At 41.4% G+C, this 16,382-nt stretch overlaps 2 protein-coding genes across 4 annotated transcripts in view; one reads left to right on the top strand and one right to left on the bottom strand.

The window, feature by feature from the left end:
* Positions 1-700: 700 nt before the first annotated feature.
* sgms2b (sphingomyelin synthase 2b) lies at positions 701-10,120 on the bottom strand. Of its 2 annotated transcripts, none has more exons than XM_024287751.1 (7): positions 9,986-10,120; positions 5,179-5,864; positions 3,769-3,886; positions 2,312-2,369; positions 2,089-2,184; positions 1,437-1,603; positions 701-1,350 (listed from the first exon to the last, which is right to left on the bottom strand). In XM_024287751.1, exons 2-7 carry the CDS (start codon positions 5,697-5,699, stop codon positions 1,177-1,179), a joined length of 1,134 nt encoding a protein of 377 aa, XP_024143519.1. In that variant the 5' UTR covers positions 5,700-5,864; positions 9,986-10,120; the 3' UTR covers positions 701-1,176. The 2 variants fall into 2 exon arrangements, with proteins under 2 accessions (XP_024143519.1, XP_024143518.1); XM_024287750.2 differs by having other exon boundaries at positions 9,887-10,017.
* aimp1b (aminoacyl tRNA synthetase complex interacting multifunctional protein 1b) overlaps positions 9,923-16,382 on the top strand; it is a 9,575-nt gene continuing 3,115 nt past the window's right edge. Inside the window, exons 1-4 of one of the 2 annotated variants that reach the window (XM_024287759.2) lie at positions 9,923-9,981; positions 10,071-10,148; positions 12,029-12,133; positions 15,245-15,401. In XM_024287759.2, the coding sequence (XP_024143527.1) occupies positions 15,367-15,401 (35 nt within the window). In that variant the 5' untranslated portion in view covers positions 9,923-9,981; positions 10,071-10,148; positions 12,029-12,133; positions 15,245-15,366. Of the gene's footprint in view, positions 9,982-10,025; positions 10,149-12,028; positions 12,134-15,244; positions 15,402-16,382 lie in introns of those variants that run through there. The other variant, XM_024287758.1, reaches the window with a different exon arrangement.

The following is a 16,382-nucleotide window of genomic DNA, read 5'->3' as shown; positions in this document are numbered from 1 at the left end:
TTTCAAGAAGACACTAAATGCTAGTTCTTGAACGTGCTTTCAGCTAACAGTGTTCACACTGGACTGTCACTAAATAACATTAGTACATGTTCCTACAGTTAGAAGAGTCTTGTGAGATGTCAAAGCGGAGCCAATCTGGTGAATCTTGCTCCAGGATTTTCTCACAGCTCTATTCCGATATATAAGACTTGGTGTCAGAAAACTCAAACAGGAGTTATTCATTTCTCCTCCATGATCACTTTGCTGGAACTTCAGTAAATTGAAAGGGAGCTACCCAAACATCATGACTGCATCCATTTAACGGGCTTGTCACCCGCAGCACACCATAGATAAAGATTAATATTTTATCTCTACGGGCTCACTGGGCGGTCTATGACGTTGATATTTCCGTGGTTCACCTGTGTGTCTCGTACAGGTGTTTCTTTACCCACAGACAGCTTGTGTAAACGTGTCAAACCTTCAGTGTTTGTGTTGAATAAACCATCATGTCTTTACAAAAATATTTTTTGAAAAATATTCAAGTATTTGGGGCTTTAAATTTGATCCTGAAGTCAGTTTTCCTGAACTTCTGTTAACATCTGGAGTATATACGACTCAGTCGTGTTTTAGAACTCAGCTAATATCAGGTTCACTGACACCTGTAAAAGAAATAGTCGCCATCTTTAAACGCTGAAGCAGAAATAAAGACTCGTCTGGAACATCCCATAATGACACTTTGGTCTTTTATTTTCAGAACTGTTTCAGGAACTTCAAGTCTGCTCCAGTTTCTGGTTTGGCACTTTGGTGTGTCAACATTCAAACAACAACAACAAACTATTTACAGAAAACCTGCTAGCTTAACCCGACGTTAGCTAGCCACGAGAATCTGAGCCGCTAGCATAGACAAGACGGCTAGCATAACCCACAAAGATAAGAAGACCGATTTAGGACTTGTTGACGAGGGGCTTTAATTGTTCGGTCCTGCTAGCATGTTTGTTAGCGAGCACCAAGAGGCGTCGGCAGAGTCCGCGCTCATCTCCTCATCCTGGACTTAAACACAGAAGCCTGAAGGAGTCCTAGCGTGGTCCGGTTGTGGACCCATGTAAACATCCGTGCAGCGTCTCCTCTTCGTCGCTCTTCCTCAGCAGAAGCTGCTTCTAATAAATAAAGAGTCCTCGGCCGCACAGAGCGCCGTCCTCACTCGTCCCGGGACCCCTCCACCATCCGGTACCTCTGTCTGCAGGACGACAGCAGCGCCAGCGGCGACAGAAACACCAGCGGAACCGTCGTCTGGACGTTCCCTTCCAGGAAGTTAAACACCGGGTTCCACCACGTTCTGGACAGGTAGTTGTTGGGAGCGCCGCGGAGCTCCTGAAGGAAGACGGAGACTTTGATACTTCAGAGAACTGGAGGGTTTTCAAACAAACTCGGTTTGACGGAAACTTCCGTTAGCTTACGTGTGTGTTAGCCATGGTGTGGTACCACCAGAAGATCCTGGTGGTGGCGAAGTATGCGATCAGCACGTCGATGCTGTAGTGCTCATGAGCAACCAGGATGCAGACGATCCCGGAGGCGCAGAGCAGCCAGCAGAACCAGTGGTACCACCACATCCAGCGGGGCGAGTCTGAGGAGAACCAGTCCACTCAGACAACGCCAGTGTTTGGAGGCACTTTGTGTCATGTGTGTACATGTTTGTGTACGTGGACTTTATGTTTCTATACATGAACAAATGTGTACACTTGGACATGCGTTTAACATTTTTGTGTACTTGTTGGGTTCGTTCATGTGTTGATAGACATGTTGTGTGTTTGTAAACGAATGTGTTTTCACATGTTTGTACATGTGTTGGGTTTACACATTGGCTGCTTAACTGTGTTTGTTACGTGTTGGATTTTTGTGTGTATTTGTACATGTTTTGTGTGTTTGTACAACTGTTGTGTTTTAGTGTTTGTACACATGTGGTCTTTTAGTGCGTATGTAAATGTTGTCTTTTTGTGTGTTTGTAGGTGTTGTGTTTTTGTATACGTGTTGTGTGTTTGTACTTGTGTTGTGTTTATGTGTGTTTTTTAGGTGTTGTGTTTGTGTACACGTGTTTGCGTGTTGACTCACACTCCTTGATGAACAGGTATGCCAGAGACAGCATGACCGTGTGACCGCTGTACAGGAAGTCTCCACACATCAGGTGTGAACTTGTGATGGACAAACCTGAACAAAATAAAAGGACAGGAAACTGTCAGTAGTTCCACAATAAAAGCTTCTTATTCGTGTTTCAAATGTCTTATTTTGTATTCTAAATGCAGCGTTTAGCCAATCAAAAGAGCCGGTCAGTCACCTCCTCCTGACAGCAGCCGCAGAATCCTCCAGATCTTCCCAACAGAGTCGTTGTAAAGCTGTAAACAAACAAACAAACGTTTGTTTACTGACAGAACAGCAGGGGCCCGTTCCAAGAAGCAGGTTTTGTTGGAACTCTGAGTTCGTGAACTCCAAATTCAGTAAAACTCTGAGTTTTCGGTTCCAGAAAGAGGGATAACTCAAACCCGGGAAAGTGGGTCAAACCAAGCCCGTTCCAAGAAGCGGGTTAGGATGAACTCAGAATCAGTCACTATGGTAACTGAGTCTGTGAACGAAACCTGGTCGGTAGCAGGTTTTCTTCAGGAAACTTAGAGTTCTCTGCGGTCTCCGCCCCTTTTTAAAGTGAAAGATGTTCAAATATGAGTTCCTCATGAACATTTAGAGAACATTCACGTTAGAGACGTCACGTTTTCACCACTCAGAAACCAAAATGACATGTTCATTCATAGAGGATCATGTAGAGAGGAGGCTGATTAATCCAGAGGAAATGTTATTTACGTCGGTAGAGGATTTGGAGGACACGAGTCGACTGACTGCAGTTTCCCAATTCATTTTTATTTCAGCGATATTATAAATAGTGAGTTTTTCCAGGGACTCGCTATTAAAAAATACAGTTTTCTTTTCCTTATTTTAAACCCTTAACAATAGGAATTAAGGAATGTCAAACACCGGAGAAGGATCTGGACTTATCCACCGTCTGGTACTTCCGTCAGACATTAGCTCAATTGACAGCAACGCTGCCTCCCACTGCATAGGTAGCGAGTTCGACTCCCAGCTACGGAAAGTTATTTTTACGTTTAAAAAAATTCGGCGAATATTTTTTAAGTCTTGAGAATTAAAATTAAATAAATACTTTTTTAACATATGCCAGGCAGCTACAGTTTCTTTTTAGCGTGCAGTGATATCTGTGTGTGTAGGTGGGGGGGTACGATCACGGAGATTACTTATTAGATTGGTAACAGATCAAAAACCACTCCTTACTCAACAAGAGACAAAATAACCTTCCTGACATTATTTATTCATTATTAGAAATGATTCAAATAACTGCAGATATTTTCTCTCTGTTCTACCGCTGCAGCTGTGTTGCTTTTCTTGATGAAAATGTTCTCCTATAGTCACATATGCTTGAAGGAACTTATCAATTTCCACCGCCGGAAGTACTAAACTCAGGCGTTTGTTCCCGTTGCCATGGTGAATCATGCTGTCTTTGCTCCATTGATCAGGGCTTTTAATGGTCGCGACGCTCACACCTGGTTCTGGTTCTGACAACTTCAAGTTGATTGAATCAAACATTTTCAGCTGTTCTGGAACCAAAAACCCTGAGTTTGAGAATTTTGAGTCCAGTGACTCTAAGTTCAGGTTTGAACTCTAAATTTATTGAACCTGCTTCTTGAAACGGGCCCCAGGTCATGGGGAGCAGCCGGGGCAGAACCGTACCTTTGGAGCGCAGACCATGTGCTTCCCCGGTACCGGCAGCGTGGTGATGTACATGGTGACGCAGCGGTACATGTAGAGCGTCCCGATGAGGAAGAAGCAGCGCCGGCCTATGATGGCTCTGCGTAAACAACAACAACATGTCAACAAACGGAAAAGGAACAAACCCTTTGGTCTTTAGAGACGTTTATTGGTCAATAATTCCAAAACCTTTGAACAGAACCATAGCGGTTCTTTAGAGTTCTTTACTCCACATAGAAACCAACGAAATTCATGATTAGAATGTGTTGTGGTTTAAAAAATAAATAAAAATGTTAAAAACCAAACATGACGGGTTTGGTGTTTTGGTTCTGAATTAAAAATAAAATCTGAAGATGTAAACAAACATAAACTGTAAATAAAGGTTCTGGTTTAGTTAAGCCTTAAGACTCCAGATCCACAGTTTTAGTCGTCAGAACCAGAACTGGAACCAAAGTTCCTCTTAACCCTTAAACCATCGGAACGTTAAAACTATTTACGCAATAAAAGTAATTTCAATAACTTCTGAAGTGCTGATGCAGCACTTTATGTTAGTAAACAAAATCAGAAAATATATTGTAAACATTTTACATTTACAATTATTTACAATATCGTAAATACAATTGTGTGATATCTTGAAAACGATATAATAAACGCTGTCGTATGATAACTAACACCTTTGTACAAAATCATAGACACTATTGTACAATATCGTAAACACTATCCTACAATATTGTCAATACAACAGTGTAAACACTAGTGTGCAATATCATAAATACAATAGCGTTAACACTATTGTGCAAAAGCGTAAACACTATTGTGCGATATAAATACGATATCGTAAACACTAGCGTACAATATAATAAATACAATATTGTAAACACTATTGTGCAATATCGTAAATACGATATCTTCAACATTAGCATATGATATCGTAAACACAATATCGTAAACACTATCCTACAATATTGTCAATACAACAGTGTAAACACTAGTGTGCGATATCATAAATACAATAGCGTTAACACTATTGTGCAATATCGTAAATACGATATCTTCAACATTAGCATATGATATCGTAAACACAATATCGTAAACAGTTTAGTCCAATAGTGTTTACAATATTCTATTTACAATATCACACAATAGTTTTTACGATATCGAACAATAGTGTTACAATATTGTACAATAGTGTTACGATACACAATATGGTAACACTAGTGATATCAAACAGTATTACCTACTATCCTTGATAAAATATCGTTAACACTACCGTTTGATATCGTAGACCAAAGAAAATTGTTAGCTACATAAAGACTTTCCTACTAAAGCTCCGGTGTTAAGGGGTTAACCGCAGAGAGACAGGTTAACCGTTTGGGGTCCAGAAGTGCGTACTTGTGTTTGAGGAGCAACCACTGGATCAGCCAGAACCCCACCAGGATCAGGCCGTTGGTCTCCGTGACGGTGAACGCCCAGGGAACGCGGTCCACGTAGTCGAAGAACTTGTCGGGCAGTGGCGGGCTCACGGACTTGTCCGGGACTCTCTCGTGGACGATGGTGATGACCACGGTGGTGAAGATGAGGTTGAAGACAGCGTAGAGGAAGGCCACGCCCGTTTTCCACCACTCGTTCGGGAGGCGGTTGGCGCGCTCCTCGGGCATGGAGATTTTGGTGTAGTCGCAGCGGCGCTGCAGCCGGCTCAGCGTCTGCCCCAGGGGGCTTTGTTTCAGCAGGCCGCTCAGGCGCCCGCCGCCCTTGCTTTTGGCGTTGTGGTCGTCTGTGGGGGACGGGCTGTGGCGGCTCGGCACGCCATTGGCGACCCTCTGAGGGGGGGCCGTGGCTTGAGAGCCGGATGAAGTCGTGTTGGGTTCCACGACAATGTCGCCATCATTCTGGATCCGTTCCGACGCTGCCATGGAAGCTCCGCCGGCCAATCGCAGTCGGAGTGAAGAGTCAGCGGACCAATCAGCAGTTCTTTTATCCCGCCTCCTCGGTCCGACTGATGGGAGGAGGAGGAAGACCAGCGCCTCCACGCGGAGGAGTGCACCCGACTGAAGATCGGTGAGGTCACAGGACGGCGTCTGCCAAAGAAACATTTAAACGTTAAAATTCAGGTTAAAAGGGGGGCTTTGAACAGGTCAGTCTTGTGACACAACAGAGGGAGGAGCTTTCTTCTATGAGCATCCGGTTACCCGTCAGCTGATCGTCAAACGTGATCTCCTATCTTATCTGACTAAAACTGATCCATAAAATGATCCAATCTGAGGACTTTACACCTGAAGATGATTAAAAATCAACGTTTTTCAATGATTTTGCTGATAAAGACGCCGGATTCCTCAGGCCGTCAGCCTGAGATGAACTCTGTATTTTTGACTTATTCCCAATAATCAGAATAATCAGAATTTCACAAGTATTCAGTTTAAAAATGAACAGAAAACACTTAAAAGACAACAATAGAAATCTCGTTCAGTGCTTTGTAAAGTCTTGAAGAAAATCAGACCAAGTATTTAGAGAACAAACATTTGCAGAAAAACCTGCAGGAATTCAAGACAAAAGTTCAGAGAAACCTGAAAAGAAGAAACAAGTTGACCTTCAGACCTCAGAAACCGGATTTCTGTTCACAGCTGACAGTTAGGACTCGCACACAAACGCACAATCACAGCAGGAGGTCGGTGGTAAACGGTTTGACTTCAGGTAACCTGAAGGAGCTCCGCCTCCCAGCTGACACGGTCGCAGAGACATGAGATCCAGGAGACAAACGAGTCCGACAACAATGACTACAGTCAAATACTCACACGTGTGTGTTTGCTGAGGCCTGCTGGTATGCCTGTCATTGGAAGTATCAGCAAACACACACAGACACACACAGGAATTCTGATCCCGAGAAACTTCAAACATCTGACTAAACTGGACGGTTATGAGATGAACGAAGAAACCTAAATGTGGGTCTGATGGGAACGGTTCCTGGAGACAAATGGAAACTAAAGTCAAACAATGAAAATTGAAGCTCCTCCTACTTTCATGGAACCAGAACAAGAAGGAAGATCTGTGTTGTAGAAGGTCACACTCCTCTGTGCACAAACACAGGAACCGCTGTCCTCTACTGTCCTGAAGTTTGGTCACTGAGTCAAAACGTTGCTGGAGTGGAGCCGCGGTGTTCAGCACTCGTTCCTGGACCCTGAGGAACTCCTCAGGACTAAACCCCCATCAGACCCTCCTATCAGGAGGTGAAGCAGACCTCCTGTGGGTCTCCTGCTTCTACAACACCAGCTGGAGTTTCATTCATGCTTCTGTAAAGTCCAGACATCTCTGGAATTCCCGTTATCGAGTACGTTATCGTCCCTGTATCGACCAGTGTTTACACAAGCCACGCCCACGTTATCACTGCAACTTGACACATTGGCTTCACATTCAGTTTCACTGTGAGGAGCGACAGAATGAAGGATCAGTACGGCCACGCCCCCACAGAAAACCTGCAGCTTTCACCGCCGTTGATAGTCCCGTCACAATGAAGAGTTTGTCATGTCCGGATCCGTCTCAAGTATTTACGAGCTTTAATGGCTGCAGGTGAAAGAATGTTTCGAAAACACCTGTGCAAACAGGCGGTTTAATGAGCAAAGCACTGAAGAAACAAACCCATAATCCTTCAGTCCAGGGATGTCGAGGGCCGGCCTCCAGCTGGTTTTCCAGAAACCCTGTCCCGTCTGCTGCCGATTACCTGGATCAGGTGTGTTTGTCCAATAAGGAGCTTCAATGGTAGGCCGTTGGAAAACCAGGTGGGATACCGGCCCTCGAGGCCTGGAATTGGACACTCCTGCTTCCTTTTGTGGATAAAACGACCGTCTATATTTAACCCTTCAACGCTTTAGACGTTGCCAACGACAACCAAGCTTTAGAACCACCTTAACTCTTCTACCCTTCGCACAATTTACCTAATTCCAACGGATTCTGATGTATAGAAAAGAGCCATAGCACTAAAATCCTACACCTTACCTTAGCTAAGTGTTGCAGAATTATGCAAAGGTGCTTTGCGTGTCAGAATCAGTTGATTGCATAAACAGTCCACTAATGTTGCAAATCAGTACAAAACTGCATTTCTCAGCTTTGTGAATCAGTTGAAGGGTTACGTTAAACATTTAAAGAGTTACGATAATTTAAAGAGCATCAACCCTGAAGCTAAAGCTCCAGTGTTAAAGGGTTAAACACCGGAGATCTTCTTACAAGTTCAAGGACGTAGAGAGAAAACGCTGATGTTGACCGGTCGCCAGTCTCCAACGTTAACCGGTCACAGGTCTCTTGACGTTGACTGGTCACTGGTCTCTGACGTTAACCGGTCACAGGTCTCTTGACGTTGACTGGTCACTGGTCTCTGACGTTGACTGGTCACTGGTCTCTGGCGTTCACCGGTCAGTGGTCTCTGACGTTGACTGGTCACAGGTCTCTGATGTTGACCGGCCACTGGTCTCTTGACGTTGACTGGTCACTGGTCTCTGACGTTAACCGGTCACAGGTCTCTTGACGTTGACTGGTCACTGGTCTCTTGACGTTGACTGGTCACAGGTCTCTTGACGTTGACTGGTCACTGGTCTCGGACGTTGACTGGTCACAGGTCTCTGATGTTGACTGGTCACAGGTCTCTGCAGTTGACTGGTCACAGGTCTCTGATGTTGACTGGTCACAGGTCTTTGATGTTGACTGGTCACAGGTCTCTGATGTTGACCCGTCACTGGTCTCTGGCGCTGACTGGTCACTGGTCTCTGACGTTGACTGGTCACAGGTCTCTTATGTTGACCCGTCACTGGTCTCTGCAGTTGACTGGTCACAGGTCTCTGGCGCTGACTGGTCACTGGTCTCTGACGTTGACTGGTCACAGGTCTCTGGCGTTCACCGGTCACTGGTCTCTGACATTGACTCGTAACAGGTCTCTTGATGTCTCTGACATTGACCAGTGGACTTTCATCTTCAGCCTTGGTGTTTTAAAGAGACATAGGCTTTCCTCTCCTCTAGTTTTTTATCATGACGACACTAATGTCTCAATCTGGTCTTCATAGCATCCTTCAGTGCAAAAGCGGCTCTGGTCTGTCATCACTTCCATAGACCGTAAGGTTTTCTTGCCGTTTTCTAGACTCCTGCAGACGCTCGCGCCCTTGTCCACTGTTAGATCCCTCCTCTGCCGTGCTTTCACTCAGATGCACACGTGTGCGAGAAAGAAAACCACACATACGCACACCACGGCGGTGGTCATTACTACCACCCCGCCCACAGGATTATGGAAACAAGAGTTTTGTTTTCACATAACTGAACCCAAGTTCAGGGATGAAAGTCGGCTTCAGCAGAAGTGTTTAGACTTCCTCGCCGCTGAGACAACTTTCAGTCGTCCACAGAGCGGCAGAGGCGGCGTTTCTCAAACACGACTCTACTGTTTGCTCAGTGTACGCCTGCGGCTCCTGGTTGAGGATTGCGACCGTCTGGTGGCTTAAAACGGTTTACGAAGATGTTTAATTGGTTCATGGAGCTTTTACTGCCGTCTGACTTTCCTGCTCACCCGACACCGCAGGGGCAGGCTTCCTGTTTACGGAGGAGCAGCAGAAATGAGGCCCAATCGGATTAAGGAGCATGAGAATTCAATTTCCCAAATTACCACTGATTCATGGACACAACGGCTCCATCCAGGGCTTCTGCTCCGACCGTTTCCAGCCGCTCGGTCTATGACAGTTACCTGAAGCACAGCAGGCTTCTCACCTGTGAAAACTCCAGTTTGTCCTGATCTCTCAAAGGTAATACAAGATCCTGACGAGTTTCACTGATAAACATCAGGATCTCAGGTTAACCATCAACTTTTATCTAACTTTATGGGTTTCAAAGGAAACCCAAACAAAATACTTTAACTAAGAGGTTTTAATAAACAAGAAACCAGAATCCCCTTAAAGGTAAACATTACTCCTAGAGGATAAACGGATCATCTGATCTAATCAATATAATCTACAGAAGGCAGCTGAGAAGCTACTTTCACCACATCGACCGTTTGCGTCTTCTCCGAGTCTCTCTTTTCGTTTCCTTCACGTCTTTCATTTTGGCTCCGAGGTTGGCAGCAGGAACTCACCTGTGTGACGGAGGTCATCGGATTTCTACATTTTACCCTCAAAAACCGATCGGAACGGCAGAAAGCAGCGCGGAAACCGAACCAACGAGGAAGAAGTACCGTTTTCACGCGGGCTTTTTCCACTTTTTCAATCCTCCGTAACGTTTTTCTCCCTTTTCCTCCCGCTGAATCCTCTTCTCCGCAGACGGAGGTCTCCTCTGTGAACCAACTTCTGCGGCCACGCCCCCCTCTCCGCGTCTGTCCTTACAACCCAAATATGGAGGTGCGACTTCCGGATGTGTTCCGGGATCGGGAAGCACCCGATGGATGACGTGGATCCACACTTTCAGGCGGGAACTGAGCCAAAATGGCTGCGGTTTCCTCCCAAATACATTTTTTGTTTGTTTGTTTTAGCTATATATATATATATATATATATATATATATATATATGAACGCCAAATATTTAACTAAAGTCAAAGTTTAAAACGAAACTCTACCAAAGCTAAACTTTACAACAAATTATTTAAATCTGGCAAACAACTACTTTTAATTTTATTGAAGAATTCCAGCATTACATAACATTGAACAAAACATTGAACAAAACAAGACATGACATGACGTCACATAGTAAACATTAACAAAGTCTTTGAATGGTTACAAATAAAAATAGTGAGCAAATGCAAATCAACAAAAAATTTAAATAAAGTGAGGAAGACAACAAAAATGTCTTTACATAACTAAAATAAACAAAAGGAAAGTTTTTAATCTATTGTAGCCTATTGTTTTTATTTTTGGTTCCTTAAGGAATTTCATTGATTATTTAGTTTGAATTATTTTGTTCTTTTGGGGAGATCTTCATATATTAGTAAATTCTTTAAAGCCAGAAATAAATGAATTCCAGTAAATATACAACAAATATTCAAGGACAGCGATGAGGGATACGATTTAAGAAAACAGCTATCAAAAAGTAACAAATTGATAATATCAATGTTTGGTGTAAATTCATGGGTTGAATGAGGGTTTAAAACAAAGCAAAGTTTACATATTTAAAAACATACAAGATGTCACTGTTAAATCTTTACAAGGCTTAAAATGATCAATAAAAACAAATAAGCAAATGTCTTTTCCTCATAGGTGCTATACAGAAGGTAATTTGAACTGTAAATCGTAAATTTGCATAGCATAAGGTATTGTAAAAAGGGATGGGACCATACAATATTTTCTCACCCTCTTTTTCATGCTCACCAAAAATAAGTATACTCAAGTTTGTTATAAGCATACAATTTTAAAGCTAAACCTAATATGGTATATTTTTAGTTTGCTTTTTATAAAAAGCAAACTTATTAGAGATAAACTTTACAAGTTAGTAAGTTCATGTTAAATATACTTTGATTATTCTTAGAATTATACCACAAGTCTAAATATATTTAGCCTATATTTTTTACTGTCCCTAAGCATTTACTTAAACAGCATTAAAAGTGGAGATTAAAAGAGATATTTTTGGGATATTTCCTGTGTATTAAAATATATTTTAAAATACATTTTTAAGTAGGAGTTTATTACTTTTAAACTAAAGGTACACCATAAAAGCTATATACTTCAAAGGGGTACTTTCATAAGCTTAAACTTGAAGTAAGCTAACAGTATACCAGAAAGGCTACTTTTAGTAAACTGTCCTAAACTTTGAGTAAACTTAAAGGTTTTTTACCTGAAAAGTTGCTTTAAATATACGTCTAAGTATACTTTTTATAATCTAAAAGTGGGACAATTTAGTCCTTAGAAATACACTTGTAAGTAAACTGCCAGTATATTGCACTTCTTGGTTGTATTGGTACACTTGAGGAAATGTACTTTTCTATACTTAGGTATACTTTAAAATGTATTCTTGAAGTATACTTATTTTTGGCAAGGGCATTGTTTTGTTTATTTTGTCAACTTATTACTTTTGTGTTTATTTTCATTTTGTGTTGGACAAAAATATCTGCGTTTGTTCAATTAAGCAAAGAAAGAATTGTGTTGATACAGATTCCTTCTAATTTATTTTCTAATATGATGGTGTTTAATAGCCCAATCAATACAAAAATAATGCAATATTAATAAATATTGACAGCAAAGCTTTATTCTGTGAACATAATTAAAGTTTATCTTTGATGTTTTCAAGATAAATGCAGGGAAGCAGATGGAGATGTTGAGAGGAGGAACAGTGATGATGCTGGGAAGAGGATGCCGAGGTCGGAGACACCAAAAGAGAAAGATTAAAGAGGAGGTTCGTGATGTAGAGAAGGAGGAGGGTGGATGGTGTGAAGGAGGACGGTGAGAGATTTCCTGTGGTTCCTGAAGGGACCACGTGGGAACCCTTGTCCATAAACCCATGGCCAGCAGGAAGGACCACGTTGGGTGATGGTTCAAGAGAAAGTGTCTCAACTGTCAAATCCACATCAATGGGGTCAAACGATTGGGACATAGAGTGTCACCACACTGGGTGGACACAGCCTGAGCTCAAGGCTGAAGATCTATAGTCGGGCTCACCTCCACGCTCAGTTTAAGCTCTGAAGCACAACTCCTCAAGTGCAGTTGGCCTCTCTTCAACTTAGGGTTGCCCGTGATGAGAGGCAGTAGACAGGTTGGGGTTTGATCATCAAGGTTTGAGGGTCACCCTGTGGAACAGGAGGATTCTTACTGCTCAGGTCAGGGGGAGGTGTCTAAGCGTGTCTCTAAGAAGATACTAGAAAGTACCTAAACTGTGAGACTTCAACACCAACTTGGACAGTGACAATGATGCCTGGAGGGACATAATAGGGAAGATCCGCTTCCCTGATCTGAACTTGAACTGTTTTGTTTCTGGACTTCTGTGTCAGGGTCTGGAGGGTGTGGAACAACTGTGGAGGGATCATGTTACTCACCTCTTTGTGAGGCCTCTGGGCTGAGACTATAATGATAGTCCAACCTCTGATTTATAGAGAACACTGTAGTTTTCAAAGGTCAGATCAGTTCTACACATTTTAAAGGGTGATTGTTGATTTTTTTTTGTTATTTGGAGAACTTTGAACTTGTCTCTTGCAGTCTTTGAATGTGAGTTCTAGGACCCCCACGAAGGGCGGTCCAGTCTCTATGCAGCCCCAGCAGCAGCCTGGTTTCTGTAGCAAGTTGAACCTGTTCTTCAGTGGAGAGGAACTTTGTCTCCAGTTTCAGTCATCTTTTCATGGGTTGTTTAAAGTGTTGCTGATGGATGGATAGATATGGAAGACTTGTAAAATTCTGGAGACACGAATGAAACTGGGAAACTAGTTAAAATTTAAAATAAAATGTAAATAAATAAAAGAAGATAAATATTGAAAAAAAAAATTAAAAACCAGAAAAACGTAAAAAGCAACAAAAAAAAACAGTATGTCTACAAAAAAAAACTTTAAACAAATACTTAACACAAATGAGAAAAACTAAGGTTTTGTTGTTTTAAATAAAAATCAAGATAAAATGTGTAAAGTGTTTGTTTGACTTAACTTTATTGTCCTCCAGACACACAACTGATGTGTTATATTGGCTTGGCAGTTTGGAAAATAGAAACCATACGTATCCATTACCGGAGGAATACAAAGAATATTTAAGAAGCAATCCAGAGGACAACAACTACTTTAAAAACAGCTACAGATTTAACACGTCTTTGTCATAGATTTGATAGAGTAAACTCATAGGAAGTTCGACTAAATCAGGAGTCTGCAACCGTCAACACTTAAAGAGCCATTTGGGGAAATTTTTCAGTGATTCAAACCCAAAATGAACCACAACGTTTTACTCCACCTTTAGAAGAATGAGGTAATACTTTGTCTTTATGTGATTTTTCTATTTAATGATAAATATAAATGAAATGTAATTATTTTTTGAATGAATAAAACATGAAGAGATTTTAGCCTAAACTTTTAACAGAGGTTCACAGGATGTCCTTTCAAAATAAAAGTAGGATCATCTCAAAGCAGCAAATGTAGCAGAATAGTGTCATCAAGGATAATAACATTAAAAAACTGTTTATTTCACCGTTTGTGGAGCATCTCAGCCAGAAACTCATAAATCTAGATAACTAAAATTAAATCAGATCTAATTTTGAACCATAAGGTGCTCTTAAAATCCTTGAGTTTGCTAAATGAAAGAAAATTCACCAAGTCTGAGTTCTGGTTGTGATTGTTTTGAGAAAATTAATATTCTGTTGTACACGACACTCATAAATCTGTCCGTGTTATAGTACAAGTTTGGTAAACTGTGAAGGATGATGATGAGAATTACAAAAGTCTCACGGAGTGAAACTGTCCTACAGTACTGATTAATTTAAAGTTTGAGTTAAAATTACTTTACTTTTGACTTTACAGTAACTTTTTAAATTGAAAACTTTTTATTTTTCTTTAACCAGAAAATTAGATTCGAGGTGTAATCCTGCAATGACCGCTGGGCCCGAACATTTGGGTAAGGGTGTCCTACTGCTGTGAACCACTAGAGGGCGCTGACTGTACATAAAATCCCACTCACTGATCTGAATCACTGCTGCACAATCCTTACACTGCACTTTTTGTAAAAGTTCATGATTGATGCTTTTAATAAAATATGTTTTTAACTTTTACAAGAAACTTCTTAATTGAGAAATTAAAAGTGATTTAATGTTTGTTTAATTATTTATTTTTATACAGCTTAGAACAAAAAAATCCAGTGAGAATTAACAAACAATAACACGAGTTCTTCCAGAGGTCAAAGGTAAATATGATCGGATGGAGAAGTTTGTGGTACAGATTTTAAGGATACAATCATCTTATGTTTATATTTCAAGAATTTATACATTTTTTTACAATTCATAACCTAGCATTAAAAACACCCTTGAGGTTAACTTTCAGCTCGACTAGAATTCAACAAACATTTATGAAACTGAAGTTCTCGACACAAAACTGTCATTTCTCCTCAGTTCATTAACGTTTGTGGACTTTGGTTTCTTCGTTGCTCTCTGGCGCCTCCCGCTGGCTGAAGTCAGGATGTTCTTTGCATTGTTCTGTCATATTTGTGGTGCAGAACTCCTCAGACGGACCGACTTTCCTCTCCATATTCTGGTGTTCAGACGAGTTCACGCCCCTCTGATCTCATGAGATCCGGGTCATGTGACCCACATCAACAACCCTCCGCCGCCGTGCTTGGCAATGAAGAAGCTTTTTGTGGTTCCCAAACATCTCCACTTTGATTTAAGTTTTTTAAATATGTTGCATTCAAGTTTTTGTCAAAGTCGTTTTCTGTCATTGGCAGAAAATAATCTACACAAACCAAAGATTAAATTTCTTTTGAACAATGTTGTCAAACTGAAGAATCCAGGAGGAAGCTTCTTCTTCTTCTTCTGTGGTTTAAGGAGGAGCTCTGTGACCTCCGACCTGCAGCCCCCGGCGGAGGGAGATGGATGCAGACAGCTGACAGACCGAGGACCTGAGCCGGCGCGCTCCGTGACCTTCCCGTGTGCGACTGACCGACAACATGGACAACAACACGGACAACCTGTTCCACCCCAGGTAGATCTTCTACACCTTCATTCTGTTCTGGATCCTCAGGAGGTCTGGAAGTCACGAACGACATCCAGACAAACGTCTGGATCAAATCCATCTTTACTTTTAGCCTCCGAGTTGGATGGACTTAAACAGACGATGTCTAAGGAAATGAAACTAAATATTGTTAAATTCAATCATACACTGAAAATCTGTTTTAATTTTGTCTTTAATGAAACGTTTCTGAACAACTTTCCTAAAAGCTTCAGATTTTTCTGTTTCTTTTCATTACTGTAAAAGTCTGAGGGTTTTGGGAGCGTCAGAGTTGCTGCTCTACGTCTTATTTTTAGCAGCAGGAATGACTGCAGCTGTTGTGTGTCTGTGCACGTCAACAACTCTACAACTGTTGTGCGTTCATGTGTGTGTGCGTTTATCAGGTGGGAGTGTGTGAAGCTCTCTGAGGACTCAGGACAGCGTGTCCACAGGTTATTCCTTTTTTATTTGACGTTTTTTTACTCCTAATAAAATCACAAAAAACACACAGAAAGTTTAAATGAAAGAATCCGAATTTCAGGATCGATTTTAGACTCAAATAAAACTAAAAGTCTTTAAGTCTTCTCATTCTCTGCTGTTTAAAGACTCATTTAGATGTTTTCTAATTTAAAGAACAGCTTTAGGATCAACTATAAAATAAAACAAGTATAATTCAGAATCAGATGTTCAAACCGATGGACAAAAACAATTTTCAGACTTACATTGAAAAAAAGGAAAAGAGTTTTATTTTAAGAAGTCAACACATCTGTTTCCATCATGACTGACTCCCTGATCTTCTGATTTAGTCTGATAAACCTCCAAACGAGGCGTGATTTCATCTGTCATCCAGTCACATTCATGGTGAATCATGAGGCGTCATTATTGATCCATCATTATCAATAACAGCGCCTCTCGGAGGACAAACAGCAGAACTGGATTATCTATCAGCTGAAGATTTACACTCAGATTCAGTCT

Source organism: Oryzias melastigma, linkage group LG18 (genome assembly GCF_002922805.2).
Source record: "Oryzias melastigma strain HK-1 linkage group LG18, ASM292280v2, whole genome shotgun sequence".
Taxonomy (NCBI): domain Eukaryota; kingdom Metazoa; phylum Chordata; class Actinopteri; order Beloniformes; family Adrianichthyidae; genus Oryzias; species Oryzias melastigma.
Note: the sequence above shows the minus strand (reverse complement) of the source record. Positions and strands in the feature narration are given on the sequence as shown.

Coding starts and splice junctions, on each gene's coding strand:
- sgms2b (XM_024287750.2), bottom strand. Junction 1,604..2,088: donor ATACCTGTTCATCAAGGAGT/GTGAGTCAACAC, acceptor GGTTCTCCTCAG/ACTCGCCCCGCTGGATGTGG. Junction 1,351..1,436: donor ACACCATGGCTAACACACAC/GTAAGCTAACGG, acceptor GTCTTCCTTCAG/GAGCTCCGCGGCGCTCCCAA.